The 20,407-nt window shown below is 50.5% G+C and overlaps 1 protein-coding gene across 1 annotated transcript in view; it reads left to right on the top strand.

The window, feature by feature from the left end:
• The window catches only part of SLC2A1 (solute carrier family 2 member 1), a 28,934-nt gene that overhangs the window by 3,403 nt on the left and 5,124 nt on the right, over positions 1–20,407 (top strand). The window contains exons 2-3 of the mRNA XM_016139970.2: positions 8,540–8,635; positions 20,117–20,277. Of these exons, the coding sequence (XP_015995456.1) occupies positions 8,540–8,635; positions 20,117–20,277 (257 nt within the window). The remainder of the gene's footprint in view (positions 1–8,539; positions 8,636–20,116; positions 20,278–20,407) is intronic.

Genomic DNA, 20,407 nt, shown 5'->3' with positions numbered 1-20,407 from the left:
TGGGTTGTGGCCTCTGTCCAGAACCTGGCATTCTGTTAGTATGAGCTTTTGGGGAGCCCCAGGATGCTCAGGCCATATCACTTGGTTGAGAAAATCATTAAAGCTCCTGCTGGCCAATTTTTCTCCAGTAGGGGTTTTTCAGGAAGCTCATTTGCAATGGTAGCACATGGGTAACAGCGCTAGGCCCAGAGATGGGTCAACTAATGTGGCTGCCCTGCTTCGCCTAGGAAATGAATCCGGATGACATTACAGTCCAAAGAAAAATGACTTTCTCAAGGTCACATACATCCCACCTCAAAACCTACTTTCAGCCTTTCTAGGATGATGTAAGAGAATAAAGAGAAGTCAGAGCAGAAAGGGACCTTACAGTGGATGGCCCAGCCTTCCAGTTGATAGATGAGGAAACTGAGGCCAGAGAAAGAATGAGATATGTCCAAAATAAGGCTGTCACACAACAAAAAATTTTTGAGATGTCCTACAGTATAAAAAAAAGATGCTTTCTTCTCCACACCCCTGTCCTCTGTGCTACCCTCTCTCCACCTCAAATGAGCAGGAATTCTCAGACTCCAGGACTTTCCAAGCTCTTTCTGGGTGCAGCAAGAGTCTCTAAGTTGGATTAGACATAACTCGACAACTGAAACCCTTCTGTGAATGGAAACAAAACATGTCCTTAGTCCTTACAAAACTATGACCTTGGGGAAGTGGCTTTCCTTAGAGCTTTGGTTTCTTTCCTGTAAAATAGAGTTTCACTACCCTGTGGTGGATGTGGTGAGACTGGCCCAGGGCCCTAAATCAGGGTGGTAGCTATTTTCAGTGGAAAGACCCTTTGTATGGTCGGTTTGTATATACGGGCAGTGTAAATATCTCCATGATGATCCTTGTCCCATGCTGAGCCATTCAGGGACCCGACCCTACTTGCCCCAGAGCTGGGTCTGCCCCAAATCCCCTGTAATCAGCTTGTGACTTCAGGGAGCTCAGCTTTTCCCAGTGCCTCCTGATCATGGGGCGTCAGGGCCTAAAGCTCTGCTCCAGCTTCAAGGGTACAGGCATCCCGTCCGCCTCCCCCAGGCTGGCAGAGCTTGGGAGCCCCGGACAAAGGGGGCAGTGTGTACAGCATTGGCTTGGGACCTGCAACCTTACCCCTTTCCCCATGTCATTCCTGGGCATAGAGGTGATAAAACCACTCACTCAGTTCAGTAACCAGTGTCCCCAGGATAGTGGAGGCTGAGAAGGCTCCTGGTAGTAGACTTATGGGCTCAGGGAGGCTGCGTCCAGGCCGGCAGGCCCAATCCTGGCCATTAAAACAAACTTCCATTGTTACCACCTCTGTGGGAGGGGTTGAGTGGAACGGATGCCATCTAGCCACCAGGCCAGGGGAGCAGTAGCTAATGCATAAACGCTGGGGTTTTGCAGCAACTGAGCAGGACTCCCAAGTCTTGAATTTGGGCAGAATGAGGGCAGTGTTCATCCTTTCTAAGACTTTGGCACTTTGTTGGCTTTTGCCTCCCCAGGGCCTTGGCACCCTGTAAGGCGAAAGAGCTCTTGCCAGACCCCAGCTTAGAGATCCTTTGGCTACAAGATGTGGCCACATCACCTAGCCCAGAGCTCCTCTCTCTCCCTATCTTGGCATTTGGGAGTGGAGAGGAAAGGGCTTTATCAGAAAACAGCTCTACCTTTCGGCCTCAGGCAAGCCAAACTTTCTGTTAGAGCTTGTTTCCTCAACAACAGCAGGAATAATAATACATACCTCTCTGGGTCAGGTTGCGGATTCCTTTTTTAATTATAGAAGTAATAGAGCCAACTATGGAGAAGCATTGTAAAAAAAGAGTAAGAGTCTTCTCCCAGTTGTAATGGGCTGATGTTTACCCCCACAGACCTCATTTTGTGCATGCATGTATGTGTCCCTATAAATGTAATGTTTATGTCATTGGGTCACACTTCTGCCTAGTTCTTAGCAGCCCTGTGGGGTTCATCCTGTTCACTCGCTACCCCTTAGAGGTAAATACTTGTGGCGTTTCTCTCTGCATATACAAGCAAGTGCCATTATACAGATTCATTATCTCCCCTTTCTTTACACAAAATGTATGTCCTGTACATTGTTTTCGTACCTTGCTTTTTTTCTCTGGTAACAATCTACCCTGGGACTCTTTTCATATCAAGTACATACAGATGTGTTGCATTCTTTCCAACAGCTGCATAGTATTCCATTACAGACATGTCCTGCAGTGTTACGAAATGGCACCCCCATCACTTTCTTCATACCACTCACCACCACCTGATGTATTTTAGGTATTTATTTTCTGTCCACACCCTCAACTGAAATATCAAGTTCCAGAAAGGCAAGGATTTGGTTTAACTTATTGCTGAATTTCCATTGACTAGAATAGTGTGGGGAACATGCATTCAAGCATTATCTTTCCTTAGTCATATAATTTATTTTTCTTAGAAAACCTCTCTTATTGAGAACTGGAGCTCTTGGGGGAAGGGACTTTTTCAAGATCACACAAGTAGGGAGGCTAGGACTTAAACTTGCCTGCTGAAAGTGTTGGGGACCTTTGCGTATTCCTATGGTTTTATCAAATTAATTTTATCAGAGTTGAATTGGTGCCCATTTCACCACTGTAAGGGTATCTCCTCAGAGGTGTCAGCTTCTCCAGATGCCCACGGCTCCCACACACAGCCCAGAGAGCTAATTGTTTGCAGTTAACATCTTGTTTTAGGACAAACACCTTTTTAGTTATTTAGGGAGAATGATTTTGGTTTTGCCTGAAAGGCTTTGAAAATCCTTTGCAGTTTACATGTTGGGATTGCACAAAGCAGTTCAGGGTACCTGGGGCTTAAAGCAGAAATGGCAAACTTTTTTTTGTAAAGAGCCAAGTAGTAAGTAAATATTGTCAGCTTTGTGGGCCATATGGTAGCCCACTCGGCTCTGCCATCGTAGCTATAAGCAATATACAAAGAAATAAGTGTAGCTATGTTCCAGTCAAACTTTATTAATGCTCACTTAAAAGTGAATTTAGTGTAATTTTCATATATCATAAAATATTAGTCTTTTATTCCCCCAACCACTTAAAACATAAAACCCATTGGTGAGGTGAATTTGGCCCACGGGCCGTAGTTTGCCACTTTGGCTTAGAGGAAAATCAACCTAAATGGCCAGAAGTTTATTGAGTTTGGGCCCAGGCTGTTCTGGCACAGACAGGGCCAGGCCGAGTTGGTGGTTGTTGCCTGAAGGGAATTTGACCTACATAGGAAGCACCAGGTAGAAACCTTGTTTCCTTCAGGGACCAGCACCCAGAAGCAGGGAGGAGGACATGAGCAGGAAGTGCACAGAGTTTGGCATCAGAGACCCCCAACTTAATGTTTCACAGAAGCTAAGAGACTTGCCCGTATCCACTTTTCCTCTCTGAGCCTCCCATTTTCTCTTCTGTGAAGTAGGAGCGGTCTCACCCTCAAGGCTGTTCATGGTGGTTAAATCAGGATGCATAAACAGCTCCTGGCATGGCGCCTAGCACCTCAACGTGGTGTTGCTGCTGGTGCTGATACATTCTGGCAGCTCCCTCCTCTTCACTTGGCTTTAAAGACTGATGAGTCCCTTCTGCCTCCAGGACCACCATGGGGTGAAGGGGGAGGCTTAGCTAGGCAGAAGTCCTGACCTCACTGGGAGGCTAGAAGGGAATGGCTTCAAGGGGAATAAATGCCTGAGGTCCCCTGAAGGTCAGACATCTGAGCAATAACCCATTATTCATCTTTTTGAAAGAAAAGTTCAGTGTAGGAATCCAAAGAACTTCAGTCTCAGCCCTGGCTTTTGTTTGCTGAGTGTCCTGGGCTCCTTACCTTTGACCTTCGGCTCCCATCTATCACACAAGGCTGTTAAAACAATTTGGCAATTTCTTGGTCTTCTTTCTTTTGGAATGCCCAGAATTTTGTTCAAATGAAATGTTAGAAAAGAAATGTACACAAAATAAATAAAGAGGGAGTTGTCGTGGATCTGGTAAGCCCCTGCCCCACCCCCTCTCCCTGCCCTCCTTAGAACTGGGGCCCAAGGAGTTACAGAGGTGGTATCCCATGCTTCACTGCACCTGGGGAAGCCATGTTGGCAGCTGCGGGGAGGCAGGTGATGGGAGTGATTATGCTTGCTCCAGGACGCTCCTCTCACAGGGAATGTCCTGCCTCCGAATGGCAGCAGCCACATACCGTCTCTCTGCCAGTATTGACCTAGAGCCTGCTGAAGGCCAAGCCCAGGGCCGGAGTGCTGTGCCAAGGAAGGGCACATGCTGGTTCAGAAGGCTCTAGTGCCCAGCAAGTTATGTGACATGGCCATGGCCATCAACATCCCTGTGTGTGGGAGGAGAGGTCCTGGAAGCTGATACCTCATTGTTGGCTTCTTGAGACAAGAAGAGCTCTCAGTGGGACTCTGGGACTCCAGAATTGGTACAGAGGTGACAAGGGGCGAGGGGTATGAGATCCTTCTTTGTGCGGGACTCTGAGCCTGGGCCTTTGCTAAACTAAAGGGCCTGTGTGGCAGTCCTAGGAAAGTCAGGGTTTAAGCTCAGGTCAGTGGTCTTTCCTTTGCAGCCTGGTGAGTTGGGATAAGAGGTTATTGTTAGCCTGTTTCCACCTCTCAGAGCTAATGTCCCAGTATTCATCAGGGGGTTTGATAAATGGACAAGTCGAAATATGTTAGGATGAACGCCATTCTGGCAGAACAAATATACAGAGCTAATTTTGCCCAAAAGCTAAATTCAGAGGTGGTAAGTCTTCTTTTACAGAGGTTCTATGCTGGGTCCCACCCTGGACACTCCAGGTCCCATGCCCAAGGCATTCGAGGTCTGGTGGGTGAACAGTAGGTGGGTATTCCCAGCAACCTGGAGCAAAAGCTGGAGATGGCAGAGGACACAGCAAAGGCAACGGCCTGGACGAGTGCGGTTGCTCTAGAAGATAGCCCTGTCCCCAGCGGGTGGGGACAGGAGGCTGGGAGGGTCACAGGTTCTGGGCTCTACATTGCTCCTCCACCCCTAAAAAAAAACGCTTTATAAGAAAACCACAAGCTGTGGGGCTTGTACCCCGTCTCTAAGGCATCAGCTTGGCACCAAAATAAATACATGTTGGATGAATGGACTTTATTACTGTGTTTTAGTTCTAGCCACAGGGCTGGTGGGGGCAGGTGGTACCGTGGTGGCCCGGTCGAGGATGGCTTCCCATCCTTCCCTGATTCAGCAAACATTTGTCAAGTGAACCTTGCCGGCTCCATGATGCGCACTGATACAGACTTTGACATGAAACCTGTAGTGAAGGAACTCTTATCCCCATTCTGTGTGAGGAAACCAAGGCCCAGAGCCAGGGCCACCGTGTATCCCAACTCCAAAGTGAAAGCAAGCAACTCACCGCCCTTCAGCCTTGGTCTTCGGACACCAAGTTCAGCACTGATCAAGCTGGGTTTGGTGAGTGCAGTGGCGGTGGGCGATGGGAGCGTAGATGTGTGACCGGTCTCAACGCTGTGTGCCTGCCAAAGAGCAGGGGCCACACTGAGCAGCAGCCCCCCGCCCCCCCCCATTTAGTCTGGCTGCATGAGGCCCCTTTTCTTCCCCCTGCAAGCACTGTTCTGTTTACCCGGAACGCAGTCTCGCCACCGCTTCCCCACTTGGCAGACTCCCTGCATGTCCTTCACGGTTCAACTCCAGTGTCACCTCCTGAGAACCCATCTTTGATTGTCCCCAGGCAAAATTATAATTCTCTCCCTCCAGGACTCCCCCAGTGCCTTCTTCTACGCACTGGTTGAAGCTCAGACCACACTAGCCTCCCCACTGGACCAGAAGCCGCTTCTTTGATGTAAGGACTGGGGCCTGTTTCATCCAGGGCCTGAGCATGGGTCACTGAGCACTTTAGTAGATCCTAATGCAGCAGCCTGCCTGGTGGATGTTGATATAGCCCAGGATGTGGGTAGGCAGGTTTTTAAAACAGAATTTGACCTTCACCTGCCATATGGCAAAGTCCAGCAGAAGGGGTTATCCTTGGCTTCTAGCTGCCCCCACCACCAGAAGCTACAGCTGCTCGGTAGGGCCCCAGGGATGACTTCAGAGGCCCAGAGACCCCTGGAACATAAGAGCCAGACTGAAAATAATACTGCTCCTTCTCACAGAGGCCCTACTGTAGCATCGTTTATTCATGCACTAGCAGCATGATTTTTACCAGAGCCACATAGCCTCTGTATTATTTCTCACTTATATTTTTATTAAATTGCTTTGTTCTAAGTAATATGTAAAAATCGTAAGAATTTTTTCTTTTGAATAGGCGATACATTCACATGGTTCAAAATTCAAAAATGTACAAAAGAGTATAAATGAAAAATCTCCCTTCCACCTGCCTTTGCCACCCAGATCCCCCAAGGTACAACATTATCTTTCTTGTATGCTCTTTTAAATACAGAGATATGTATAGTCTCCTTTCGTCAGCCTTTTAAAAAAAATCTGTGTTACACAAAAGGCAGCATACAATACATACATGCTTTTTTCACTTAATATGTCTTGGTGGATGTCCAGAATTAATATCGAAGAACTTTCTTTTCTATGTATTCCATTATAAAGCTCGGCCACATTTTATTAATTCATAGGTTTACATTGCTAGTTTTATATTTTAACGCGTACTAGGAAAACATGTATCTCATGTACCATTAGCGTCACACTCTGGATGACCCAATGGACAGCCCTAAGCTAATGCATGTGACTCACCAGGCAGAAAACCCTCACATGGTGGGGTTGAGCCATCAACAGCAGGTGTTGAGCCATCGCTCTGTCGATGCTCACTCAGTACCTTGCAACATCCTCTAACTTAATCCCAGTGGTCACTTTATGAAGTGGGCTTGGCTGGGGCCCACTGAGAGGAGGTCTGTCAGCTACTCACCATCCACTCAGAACTGACAGCCCTGGGTCTGAGGCTCCCTGGAGAGTTGAGAAAAGGGGCTCTGCTGGGGGTGGAGTGGGACGGGGACTTGCTGTGGTGTGTATGTGTGTTGGGGCCCGGGGAGTGTTTTTGAGCTGTGAAGGACAGGATTTAAAGGGAGTGCAGCCCTCCATGAAGACAGCTGTGACATCTAGGATGAATGTCCAGATGTGGCCAGGAAGGGACCAGGTGGGCTGGTGGGAAGGATGGACCCAGCACTCACCTAACAAAGAACGGACCCTGAACCTGTGCACTCAGGTTAGCTGAAGCAGCCTTCCTCTTTCTCAACCTCTGACATGAAGACCTTAGCTTTCTCAATCATTGGCCTGGTGGCTTCTAGAGAAAGAAAAGGCAAGCCAGGAACATGTCTGAGTAACAGCTAAGTCCAGTGCTATCTGTGAGAATCTTGAAGTCAGGGCTGCTTCTGGGTTCTGTGGGCAAACCAAGGCCCTTAGTAAGGCTATGACTGAGCTGAGAGTCTCTGCTCCACAGGTGTAGCTCGGGATTGTGTGCTTCCCAACCCTCCCCTCTACTACCTAGCCTGGTGTCGTGGACACAGTTGCTCTTGGGTGTACCCCCATCCCTATCTCCATTTTGTCACAACCAGTTAAGGGACCGCCTAATGTCACATTTTGTGGATTCTTCATTTTAAAAGAAAAAAAATGAATCCTCTCCCTTTGTCTAGCGAGGTATCCGCCTGCTGCCTTTGGGGGCCCTTGGCTTCCAGGACGGAAACCCACCACCCTTTCTCTGCCCTAGCCCTTCGAGCGTTGGAAACACCTTGGCCCCACACTCCTACTTGCCTTGTGTCATAACTTTTCCAAAGCACATTCCTGGCTGGTATGTCATCTGTGTGTAAATAATCCTGGGAGGCTCACGGTTTGGGGATGGTTGCCGTGAGGGACACTGGGTGGGGAATCAGGCCCCCTGAGCTCCAGCCTGGCCCTGAGAGAGCTAGAGCTCTTCTCTGCCTTGTTTCTGTCTCTTGGGGCTCAGTTTCCCCACCCAGTGAAGGGAGGGGTGAGGAGGGTAGGAACACATCTTCAGTACTAATACTTGTGAAACTATTCCCATTTTGCAGACAGGCAAACAGAGGGTTGAGAATTCACAGGGCAAGTAGGCAGGTGGGCTAGAATCAGAAACCACCACCTTTGGGTCCAAATCCAGGGTGCTTCCCCCCATCTTTGTTGCTTCTCACATGTAATTTGGCCCCCATAGCATGAAGTATTGGTTCCCGGGCCTCCCAATCAGAGTCTGGAGCCACATGGACCCCAGGTATGGCTCCACCAGTGGAACGAGACCCCAGAGAATGCCAAGGTCTGTCCGTCTCTAGCCAAGATCTGGCTGCAGAAAGAGAGAAAAAACGTTAATTCTCCCCTCTCCCCAGGAATGGATCTGGCCAACCCAGTGTCTAGAAGTCAGCAGGCTGGTTTGGCCACCCGAGGACAGGAAATGGCCAAGTTTCCTGGGAGAAAGGCAGATGCGATGCCAGGAGTCAGGCAAGATTTCTGAACCAGGGAACCTGGCAGCCTAGGCCCTGCCCTGTAGTAACCTGGGCCCAGACCTGCCTGTAACAGTGTGGTTTTTCTCTCTGCAGAAATTGACAGGCCGCCTCATGATGGCCGTGGGAGGGGCAGTGCTTGGCTCCCTGCAGTTTGGCTACAACACTGGAGTTATCAACGCCCCCCAGAAGGTGAGTGCTGTGCCTTCTTGGCTTATCGACACCAGCCCGTTCTGCTCTGCACCACATACCCTCACACACTCTGCCTTTTGGGTGTCAGTCATTTACATCAACTCACCATCTACCTCACCAGCCAATTTTCTGGCCCTGAACAGGTCAGAGACTCTTGGCTTTAGCCTTGAAACCTTGGAGCTGCAGATTTCAAGAACCTCAGGGCCCATAGAAATATGGAGTCTTAATAGGTCATCTTGAACAACCTCCCATGCAACACAGACATATAATAATCAAAGCAATCTCTGGTATAATGATGCTGCACTTATGTGGCGCCCTGGGGCTACGATGGTGCTTATCTCTCTTGCTGCCCACCAGGGCAAGAAGGCAGACAGGCAGCGTTCACCACACCCAGAGTGGCCAGAGAGAAGAAACCTGCCTGACTGGTATCCAACACCAGTCTGCCTTGGAGCCTCCCCGGCCAGGTGGTCCCCAAGCCTGTGCTCACACCCATCCACATGCAGCACACTCCCTTATAAGGCATCCTGTCCTGGGTTGAAACTGTCTCCTTTCCCTGGAGGCCCTGTGGCATCTCACCCTAGGGAACTGTAGGGGGTGAAGGTCTGTGTTTACTTCCCTCTCCTCAGGATGCATCTCAGATCTTTCCTCACTTGTTCACTTGAATATCAGGACTGGGAGGCTACTGCTCAGCCCACTTGCTTTAGGGAGGAAAGAAGAGGAAAGGGGACAGGAAAGGAAACTGTAGTGAGTCGCTTCTCTACACCAGGCCTTTTGCATGTGTTCCTGAGCTTGGGCGGTGATTTCCATTTTATAGATCTGAAAACTGAGGTCCTGAGCAGGTGAAGTCAGCTGAAATGACCAGAGCTCAAGGCCATATGGCTAGTAAATGGTGGAGTCAGAAATCAAACTCTTGTTTACCTAACTGCTTAATGACCAAATTCCTGTCAGTTTAAAACTCCTGGGAAGGACGAAATGAGAGTGGGCAGTCCTCCTATCAAGACCATATTCATTGTCCAGATGGGTAGGACTAAAATGTGAGCATAGCTGGCTCCTGAGGCTCGGAATCTATTTGGGAGAATTAGGTTGTGTTGAGGGAGCTGGGCCTCCTCCAAATAGGCGGAGGGTGGCTGTTGAGGCTACGCCTGATGCTGGAGAACAGGTCACCAGGAAGGCCTGGCCTGCTGAGTCATACTCAGCTGTAGCGGACGTGTCAGGACTTTTCCAAGCTTGTCTGAAATGGTAACCATGGGCCCATGCTTGAAACAGCCCCAAGTCCTGCCCTGCTAAGTGTGCCAGACAGCTCTCGCCAAAGTATGTCTCGGAGCTGGCTCCCTTTGGGGGTTTTTGCAGATGAAAAGGGAGGTGGGGTGCACGTTATGGTTCCCTAGACACTCCTAGATTCTGTTCCAGTTGGTCTGGACTGCTGTTTGAGCATCGAAATTTTAAAGCTCCCCTATTTATCCTAATGTGCAGCCAAAGTTGAGAACTACTGGATTAAGCGATGTTCTGACTGCGATCACATAGTGAGTTACCAACAGATATAGGACTCTAAGATCAGGATAGAGGAGGTATTTTTCAGGAATAGAATGGAGTGGGGTGAGCAGGGGGCCTGCAAAGAGGGGAATGAAATGCCCAGAGGAGAGAAAGTCTGGTGTGTGACCTGGGTGAATTGGAGTAGAGAGAAGGTTGGGGAGGCCCACGAGGTATGCCAGAGCCTGACCAAGGGCCTTGTTGGGTAGGTTTCCTCTGCAAAATATCCAGCCACCTGCATGGCATGGGACAATCAGAATGGGCGTGTGGGCACCACCGCGTAGGTCGAGCTAGGCGATATGGACTTCAGAATGAGGACAATGAGGACCCATTAAAGAGGACAGATATGATCAGATTTGCATTTTAGGGAAATGATTCAGGCATCTGGTGTAGTAGGATGGATCTGAGATAGTGAGACAGGGAAACTGGCGAGAAGGCTACTATGGCAGTAGAAAAACAAACACTGAGTAGGGAGGATGGGCAGGGTTTGGTCATCAGTTCAGTATGAGGACAAGAGAGTAGGGTTTTTAAATGGCTTCTAGGTTTCTGGCTTGGGCGATGTGGGATCTGGAGGGGGAGCAGGTATGAGAGGAGCTGCTGATAGGTGCCTGTGAGACGTGCGAGAATTGAGGTTTGATGTGACACAGCCTGAGGTGTACAGGAAGCACTTGGATGTGGGTTCTGTTTCTTAGGCCGATAGTCAGCTGGAGAAGAGTTTGACAGTTGGTCATGGCTATCCAAATAGCGGGAGAGGAAGATGTTCAAGAGAGAGGGTGTAGAATAGGGTCAAGCCCCACAGCACATCCCCATTGATAGGAGGATCTCAGGCAGGAGGAGAGCTGGTACCTCTAAGCCAGGAGACGAGAACCTCCTAAGACGGAAGAATGGAAGCACCCGAGGACAAGGGTGTTTGTTCAAGGTGTGCTTAGAATGGTGCCTGGCCATCATAAAAGGCACTCGTAAATGGTGGGTGGAAGAAAGGAATGAAGTAATGCTGTCTGGAGCCCCAGCGGTTGACCTGGACAGATCAGCCCTATATTTCTGTATATGGAAAGGCCCAGTGGTGACCCTGTACTAGCAAAGGCTGACTACTGGGAGTGATGTGTAGAAACCGCCCTACAATGAGTTGAAAAGGAAGAGGAAGTAGGAAAGAGCAAAGACAATCTGTCCAAGAGACTTGGTATATAAGGGAGAAATGAAGAATGGTAGCTAGAAAGGCTGTCTGGCTAGGATTTTTTTTTTTCTTTTTAGTATGAAGACTTCATTTTTAAACATGTCCTAAGGAATCAGCGGAGGAGGAGAGGGTGAAGCAGGGGAGGGGAGTGGTTCCTCCAGGAGGCGGAGGCCGCATCTGGCTGGAGGGACTCAGATCCTTCTGAGGCTGTGGATGCAGACAGATCCATAGTGCTGACTGCTGTTGCCCATTTAAAGAACTTCTTTTAGGAAACTGTGTGGGGCTGACCAGTTGGCCTGCTTTCCAGAGGAGGCTTTGCCCCACTGGGATGCCAGCACTGATCTTAATTGCCAAGAGAGCCAGAAGCTTGGTCTCCTCCATAAAACAGACCCCAAAGGGCTTCCTCCTGGAAGTGGTTAATTAATCATAATATCGTCTTAAATGTTTACAAAGTAGTTCCCCATAAATTTTCTTCTCACAGCAGCTTCACAAAGTGGGTGGGGCTGAGGTTATAAAGGAAGAAATTGAGGCTGGGTTAGGTCACCTAGACAATGAGAGGCTGAACTGAGGTGGACACCAGGCCTCACACCTCCTTGAGGACCTTTCCCCTGCTCCATATTGTGTGAGTGATGACAGCATCCCTGTGACTCGTCCCTGCCAAGTCTTCTGTCTCCCTGAGGAAGGAGGAAGAAGGTGGAGAAGGGAGGAGGCAGGAGGTGGAGGCGGAGGAGGAAAGGCCAGCTAGATAAATGAACAAGGGCATCCTGACCCCCGTACTTGGGGTCTCCCCTCTAATCAGAAACAGGTGAAAGGTACGGATGACTGTGGAGGAATGACAGGGCAGCTGCCAGGGTGTCAAGAAGGCCAAGTGAGCAGTACAGGGGGCCTAGCGGAGCTTGTGAGCAGCATTGATAGGCGTATTTGTGGGCACCTGTCCAAAGCTCACTTCAGAAACCAGCCTCTGAGGACCAAAGCCAGAGATCTGAGTGGCCAGAATTGATAGCACACACACTGAAATCTAGCGGCGTTTCCTGGGGCATGCACTCAGGCACTCCATCTGTTTACTCTTACACTTTATAAACACTTCTCACAGCCTGGCCGTAGTTCTGCCAACCAGGAGCAAATTAGAAGTGATAAATTGCACATGGAAGAGGGGAGAAAATGACACAAGAGGAAGAGAATGTCTCAGAGCCAACTGGACACAGCGATTTAGTTCTGCCAGCACTTTCATTTAACAAGGACTGTGCCAGGTGGTGTCCTAAACGGTGGGGAGGGACAAAGCTGCGAGTAGAGCAGGCACATCCTGGTCCTCAGCCGACTGCCTAAGACATGGTCTGAGCTGGGCCCCGGCCCCGCCCTCCAAGGACTCAACCACGCAGAGGGATAGGGAGACCCCTTGGAAAAGCCAGAGTATAATTAATGAAGGGCTTCGAGGTGCCATGGGGGCAAAGAGGAAGAGTGAATGACTGATGCTGGGTGAGGGTGACGGGAGAGACCAGAAGGGTTTTGAAAAGTTTGCAGCTGCTCTAACCTTGAAGGGCGAGCCAGCCCCACAGGGAAGGAGGCAGGCGTCCAGGCAATGGGGTCGGCTTGTGCAGATGCAGCGGCACGAAGGTGCCACTGACACAGAATTGCTGACTGCAGACACTGACACACCGACTGCCCTTGTCTGTTTAGAAGAACTTCTCTTAGGAAACTGTGTGGGACTGCCCGGTCGGCCTGCTTTCCAAGGAGGCTTTATGCTACTAGTAGTAAGGATGCCAACACTGCTCTTAATTACCAGAAGCTTGGTCTCCTCCATAAAACAGGCCCCAAAGGGCTTCCTCCTGGAAGTGGTTAATTAATGATATTATCATCTTAAATGTTCACAAAGTAGTTCTCTGTAAATTATCTCCTCGCAGCAAAAGGTAGATGGAGCTGAGGTTATGAAGGAAGAAACCGAGGCTGGGTCAGGTCACTTGGGCAGTGAGAAGCTGAGCTGAGGTGGACACCAGGCTTCACACCTCCTTGACTGCCCTTCCCCTTGTATGCTCGATGACAGCATCCCTGTGACTCCTCCCTGCCAGGCCTTCTGTCTCCCTGGGGAAGGAGGGAGAAGGCAGAAAAGGGAGGAGGCGAGACCAGCCAGAGAGCAAATAAACGAACAAGGGCATCCTGATCACCATACTGGAGAGAACCGCCTCTCCTCTCCACATGCGGCTGAGTTGCCAGCTAAAGGCCATTTAGAAACCATGAGTTCCTAGGCAAGCAACGGTGTCAGGCAAGTCTGAGAATGAGGCAAATGGTTGGGGCTAGAAGGGGCCTGATGGTCTGCTGGCTCATCCTCCTTATGTGACAAAGGAGGAACCTGATCTGGAGAGCCGGCGAGGTCTGCCTCACCTAGGATGACCTACTTGGTGAGTGAAAGTACTGGAGACAAGATTTGCTTCCCTGCCTGAACTCTCTGCCCCCTGCTACTCAGCTAACCCAGGCAGCCTCTCCATATCTCTGACTCTCCTCTCCTCTTCCCTCATCTTCCCTAATACAAACCCAAACCCTTAGAGCTTACTGTGTGTCAGACCTTAGAAATTTTATTCAGTTATTCCTTATAATAACCCAATTAGGTAGGTACTATAATTCCTGTTTTATAAGAAACTGGGGCAAAGAGATGTTAAGCAGTTAAACCAAGGACACACAGCTAGTAAATGGCATATCTGGGATTTGAATCCAGGGAGTCTGGCTCCAGTCTGCATCCTTGGCCACTGTAGAAGCACTGGTAGTTACACTACAGTCAGATGAGCACCAAAATACCCTTTCACACACTACAACTGCTACTCAGCTGGCCCCTCCTACTCTGACTTCCAAGCCCAGTCAAGCTTAGTCATGTACAGACATCTCAACAGTTTCCCACACACAGTTGCACAATCTCTTACACCATTACTCCCTGTCATGCTACATCATTCCTTAAGCCCCTCAGATTCATGACTTACTTATTAATTAGTGACAGCTCCTTCTAGTCTAGAGGGAGCACATAGCACCTTGTAGTGAGCCTCTCAGGGCAGTGATGGAAATGTGGACATGCCGGTAGGAACAGAGGAGAGGGAGGGGGAAGGGGAGGGGGAAGGTACCTGGCCCAGAGAGCAGGGTTTTCTCAACACTATTGACATTTTGGGCCAGATAGTTCTCCGGTGTTGGGGGGGCTACCCCATGCATTGTAGGATGTCTAGTGGCATCCCTGGCCTCTGCCTGCTAGATGCCAGTAGCACACCACCAGTGTGACAACCGAAAATGTCTCCGGACATTGCCAGATGTCCTCGGGGGGGGGGGGGGGGGCGCACATCGTTCCTATTTGAGAACCACTACAATAGAGGAGAAGGGGTGGCTATCAGAAAGGTTTTCCAGGGGAGCGGTCATGTATTTTCTGAAGGTCGCCAGGGAGGAGGCAAAGAAGCAGCACAAAGGAAAATGCAGAAGTGTAGGGTGCCCAGGCAGCATTGGGGTGTCATGTGGGTGGAGGCGCCTTCATCCTGAGTGTGGTGGGGAACCAAGAAGAGGTTGTAAGCTGGGGCAGCCACAGGGAGGTGAAGATCTTTCTGTCTGCAAGAGAGAACCTGAAGGCCAGGAACCAGTGAGGAGGACAGAACTAAGGCCTGACTTGAGTTTGGAGAGAAGCCACCTCAGGGCTCTTCCTGAGAAGGAGCCTGGGTGGTCCAATAGTCTGCTGTGGGATTGGGGCCCAGCTTCTAGCTCTATCAGCTGCCTGGGCCCCCAATGAGAGGCCCCAGAGGACCCAGCATGCAGAGTTATCTGTCCAGCCCCACCTGTAGCATCTGGCTCTGAACTACCAGCTGACCCTGGGGTGTGGCTGAGAGCTGCTATGGAGATACGAGCTCTGCGAGGAGGATGGGGGGCAGCCCCAATTGGGCGGGGAGGAGAAGGCAGGGAACAGGAAATAGGAGTCAAGGTCAGGCTAAGGGACTAAACTGGACAGGCTGGCCCTTTCCTCCTCCAAAGTAGAGCTCAAACTTTGGCTGATTGTTTAACCCCTTCATCCCCACAGTAATATCTACAAGAGAACTGAGAGGGTTAAGAGGGAGCTCTGATTCTCTCTCAGGATGATCTAGAAGACCCAGGCCTCCTGGGCTAGAGGGAAGGATGGTGAGACCAGCCAGAGGTTCCAAAACACATGCCCCTTTTCTTGGCAGTAATCTAGAATTCTAGATCAAAGTTTGACAGGAAGGCTAAATCCAGCCAGCAGCCTATTTTCGTATGGCCCATGAGCTAAGAATGTATTTTATTTATACTTTGTAAGGGTTGGAGGAGAAAAGGAAGAAAAATAGGCAACAGAGACCATGTGTGGTCAGTCTGCAGACCTAATGTTTTCTAGTTATGCTTTTACATAAAATGTTTACCAATCCCTGCTCTAAACTGACTTGTATGCTCCCCACTGACAGGGAACTCACTACCTATGAGGCAGCTAATCTCATCTTCTGAAGCCTAGAAAGCTGTTCTTTCCCCTGAACTCAAAGTGTATGCCTTGGGGCTCTGCAGACCTCCTGGGTCTCATTGCTTGGGCAGCCAGGCAGAGTCTAAGGATAGAGCTTTCCTTCAGGTTCTTTCCTATGGTATTAATGCCTTAGGTTAATGTTTTGTCTCCCAGCAGTTTGAAAATGGAAAAACCTGTCCTTAATGCTCCTCAGAAAGTGGCGGTTCCGTCCTAAATAGCTTATTCTGTATGCTGGGCAGCAAGTGTGCTTCACGTCATGCCAGGGTCTCACTTCAGACACTACCTGGACATGGGAAGTCAGAACTTCCTCTGTAGACAGGCAGACATGTGGTCCTTTATCCCCAGTTGCTTGGGCGTAGGAGGTGAGTGATTCCCAAGGAGTCAGACATGATGGAAGCCTCCCTCCCCCACACCCAGCAGAACTGCTGGGATGAGGAACAGCTTTTCACTGGAAATCATTCAGTCCAAGTGATCTCGGCTGCCCAGAGCTGACCTGCTTCTCCATGCTGGCCCCTACAGTTTCAACAAGTGGGCCACTACCCTCTAGTTCAATGAGGGGGCAACTGAACAGAGATTTCTAGTAGCCCCTCGACTCCTGACAATCCCCCCTCAAACGGACAAGACCCTCCCTTTCCCCCCAGAATGCATGTACTCCCACAAACCCTTGTGAATGTCGGGAATGGGCCGGGAAGGGAGCAGAGACACAGAGGGGCTGCTGAGCCTATGCATTTGGTGAACAGGGCTCTGCCTGCCATGTTGAGGAGTAATTAATTGTGGGAAGTGGAATCTGGCTTCAGGGGATGGGGAGAGTGAGGATGGGAGGGGAATTCAGGTGAGACCCAGGACAGGTGCTGCATGGGAGAAGAGTAGGACAAAAATTAGGAGGCAGAAACAATAGGACCTGGTGACTGATTAGATGGAGGGTGTGGCAGAATCAAGGGTGTCTCCCAGGCTTGTGAGGAGCACGTGAGATGGGAGCACGTGAGGCGGGAGTGTGAGAAGAGGCGCTGCATGCCTGATCTCGCCCCTCAGACACGAGCCAGGCTGAGGCGGTCGCCAGTAACCTCGTTGTGGAGATTGAGTCTGTGAGAGGAGTAGTAAGTAGGCTCTTTTTCCCTTAGGGGCATCCAGCCACTGCTAGGATGGATGCTGAGGGTACCTTGTAACTGGGTGGAAGTGGTGACCCCAGAACCTCTCACCGTGTGGGGTTTTTCTGATTCTCCAGGGATCCCCCTGCCTTTCCTGAGCCAAGGGTCAGCTTTGAGCCTCACATGCAGCATGGACCCCCAGGGGCAAGAGGACACGGGAGCGGGAATGGAAAACTGGGCATAGTGTCTTCCCAGAAATCTCAAGCACCAGCTCAAAAGGCAGGAATCCACAGCACAGCCTCAGCTCAGTCAAGAAGTGCTGCTGGGTGGAGGGGGTGGTGAGCAGAGAAAACGAGCCTTGGGCCAAGGTGAAGGGGGCTGGCTGCTCCCCCTTTCTCAACCCCATACTGTGGTCTGAGTAGCAGAGGGGCTCATGAGCCATAGAGGAGCCAGCCCTGGACAAGGTTTGGTCTCTCTGATTTGTTACCACAAGCAGGAGACTTAACTGGGGGGCTCTGGTAACACCTCACTTACACATGGTCCTCACCGTCTCTAGCCAGTCCCAAGAAGAGGTTTAAAGACCTGAACTGCCAAAACTGAAACCTCAGCTTACATCCTTAAGCTCATTTAGATAGTAAGCCCTTTATTCAGCAGTTACCTATTGACTCTTTCTTTGCACACAATTCAAACAAGTTCTATTAGCTGACTTCTTGGCAAAAAACAATATGGACAAGCATCTGAACCACAGAAAGACTACGAGAACTGCAGAATACAAAAATTAAAAGCCATTGGGGCAAACACCTCTTCTTGCCCCTCTAGAGAGCCCCATGGACATCGCAGTGCCCTGGAGCCCAGCTTATAGGTCTGGTTGCTAAGGGCAGCAAAGTGAGAGTGACAAGAGGGAGAAAGATTTCTGCCCAGATAATGAGTCAGGAAAGTTTGAGGCCTCAAAAGGGTGAGCAGCATTTATCTGGACAGTTCCGTTATCCAGGACAGCTTGTTCTCATCAGAGCCTGATAAATGGAGCATCACTATCCCCAAGCAGTCCTCCCCTGGGATTGGTTTTGTCCCTTGAAGAGCACAATGTGTGTTGTGTTGTGTTGTGTTGTGCTGTGCTGTGCTGTGCTGTGCTGTGCTGTGCTGTGCTGTGCTGTTGAAAGCTACCTTCTCTCTGTCGCCAGCAGAAGCCGGGGTTTCCAGGAGAGCCTAAGGCCCTTTCTTCATTGACTCCCCGCTTCACTCACCAGGTGTCCCTGGCACCAGTGTGAATCCACTGAGGTCCCTGTCCACAGGGAAGACAGAATCCTGGGATCCTTTGAGCTGGATCTCAAAAGGTTTCAGAGTGGTAAAGCAGGGTGGGCCCTCCAGGCAGAGTAACCATGGAGGCTGGGGAAATGGTGTGGAGGGCGAAGATAGAGATGTTGGTAGGTAGGTGGGAGGTTGCACTGCTATCTGTCAGGAGCCTTAATTTTGAATTATGGGATGTAGGTTTGGTTAGACTTTGTCAGTGGTCTGCACTGCCTTCGGGTCAGGATGGGAATGTAGTAGGGTCCCTGGGCTCAGTGATGGTGCAAGGTACCATGCAAGCACCATAAGGATGTTTCAGTAATTCCCCACAGCACTGCAAAGTAGACATTCCTAATGTTATCGTTTGAGATGAGATGATTTGCCCTGGATCACACCGGAGAAAAGTGGTAGTGCTGGGATCTGAACTTGGTTACGTCCAGGTTCCTAACCCCTGTATTCTCTGGCTTCCCTAGGACAAACAAGTAGGTCATTAGGGCCGCCTCTCCTCTCCATCCCCTCCCCATGTCCACCTATCCTAACCCCCTAGAGCCTGGCCTCTGTCAGGTGTCTCCAGACCTGAGACAGATCATGGCAGCAGGGCAGGAAAAAGACAGTTAGGGGGCAAGGACCCACTGTAACTGTGGAGCCCAGCCCAGCATACTAAATGGGCATCCCTGGGCCTGAGTTTCCCCTTTGGCAGTTGTGGCTATCCACAGCCTCTTTGCGCTAGAAGGAAGGGGCTTAGGAGGGTTAGGGAGAGCCAAGAGTAGTCCTGACAAAGGCTGTATAAGAAATGCATGCTGTTGTGTATACATGAACTTGCAGCATGATTATGGGGAGGAGTGCTGGGATGGGTTGGGTTCCCATAGAATTGAGCTTGAGCTACAAGTGGTGAGGGGAGGGACGGGCACACAGGTTTATGATTGGCTGAAGCAAGGAATGTTCAGATGATGTGAGCATGTGTGTGTTCTGGTGTGTGTGCACAAGAAGCTGTTTCTGGGTACATTGGGCCTGTGCCTAGCTGCGCACGTGGCTGGGTGGATCTGGCCAGTCTCGTGGCACTGGGTGTGTGTCTTCGTTGCCTGAGAGTAGAGTGAGTGTGCTCAGGCAGAACCTGTACTGACCGCCTGTCACATTCTTGGGATCCGGCCAGGCCCTCCCCTGGGTAGGAGCAGGGCTGCTGGGCAGGCTTGTGCTAGGACAGGTGGCTCCAGTTCCTAGAACTGCTTCCTCATCCTAGCCTTCCCTGTACCTTCCAGCTGGGCACCTAGGAGAGGGGAAGAGGTCAAAGATCCTTCAAGGTGGAATTTTCAGCCCAGCCATGAGGAGCTGGGCCTGGGGGACAGAGAGTGGCAGTGTGTGTCTCATGAGCATGGCTTGTGTGCAAGTTTGTCACACTAAGCCCTGAGTACAGAGTCAGTAAGCCTGCCCTGCTCTTCCTCCAAGGGCCTCTGGAATGGCAAAACCTGTCTGTCCAGCTGTATTTCCTCCCCAGCAGGGGGGTTGGGGCCTTAGGCACCTTGAGAAAAGGGGCAAGTGGAAAGGAGCACTTTCTCTCTGAACCTCTCTGCTCTATGCCTGAACTTCCACCACTGGTCATTTGCCATTGTCCCCAGCAAGTCCTGTTGAGCATGCAAAACCACAGAGCACTGGAAACCATACCTAGGGGAAGTATAAGAGCTGGAGATGGAGCCCAGCCCTTGTTTCTCACCTGGGAAAACTAGCCCTGCAAAAGGGGGAGGGACTTGGCTTAAGAACATGCAGTGAATTTGGGGCCTGGCCAGGGGCTGGTCCCTCTGCAGCACTCCGTGGTAAAAAGGCCCTCTTGGAGGGGCGAGTACCAGAGAAAAAGAATAGCTGGGTCCTGGCCTTGCCCACCAGGGTAAGAGAGAAACAGGCCGTTTCTCCCCCTTCAGGTGATTGAGGAGTTCTACAACCAGACATGGGTCCACCGCTATGAAGAGAGCATCTCACCCACCACGCTCACCACACTCTGGTCCCTCTCCGTGGCCATCTTCTCTGTAGGGGGCATGATTGGCTCCTTCTCGGTGGGCCTTTTTGTTAACCGCTTTGGCCGGTGAGTAGATGGGTCCTGGCCCTGCCCAAGGAGTCCCAGAAGGGTGTGGAGGGTGGGAGAGGTTCAAGGCTATTCCCTATGACCCAGTCCCTGGGAAGCCCAAAGGGGATCAAGGGACCCCCCTGACCTG

This window comes from Rousettus aegyptiacus, unplaced genomic scaffold (genome assembly GCF_014176215.1).
Source record: "Rousettus aegyptiacus isolate mRouAeg1 unplaced genomic scaffold, mRouAeg1.p scaffold_m13_p_1, whole genome shotgun sequence".
Lineage (NCBI taxonomy): Eukaryota > Metazoa > Chordata > Mammalia > Chiroptera > Pteropodidae > Rousettus > Rousettus aegyptiacus.
Note: the sequence above shows the minus strand (reverse complement) of the source record. Positions and strands in the feature narration are given on the sequence as shown.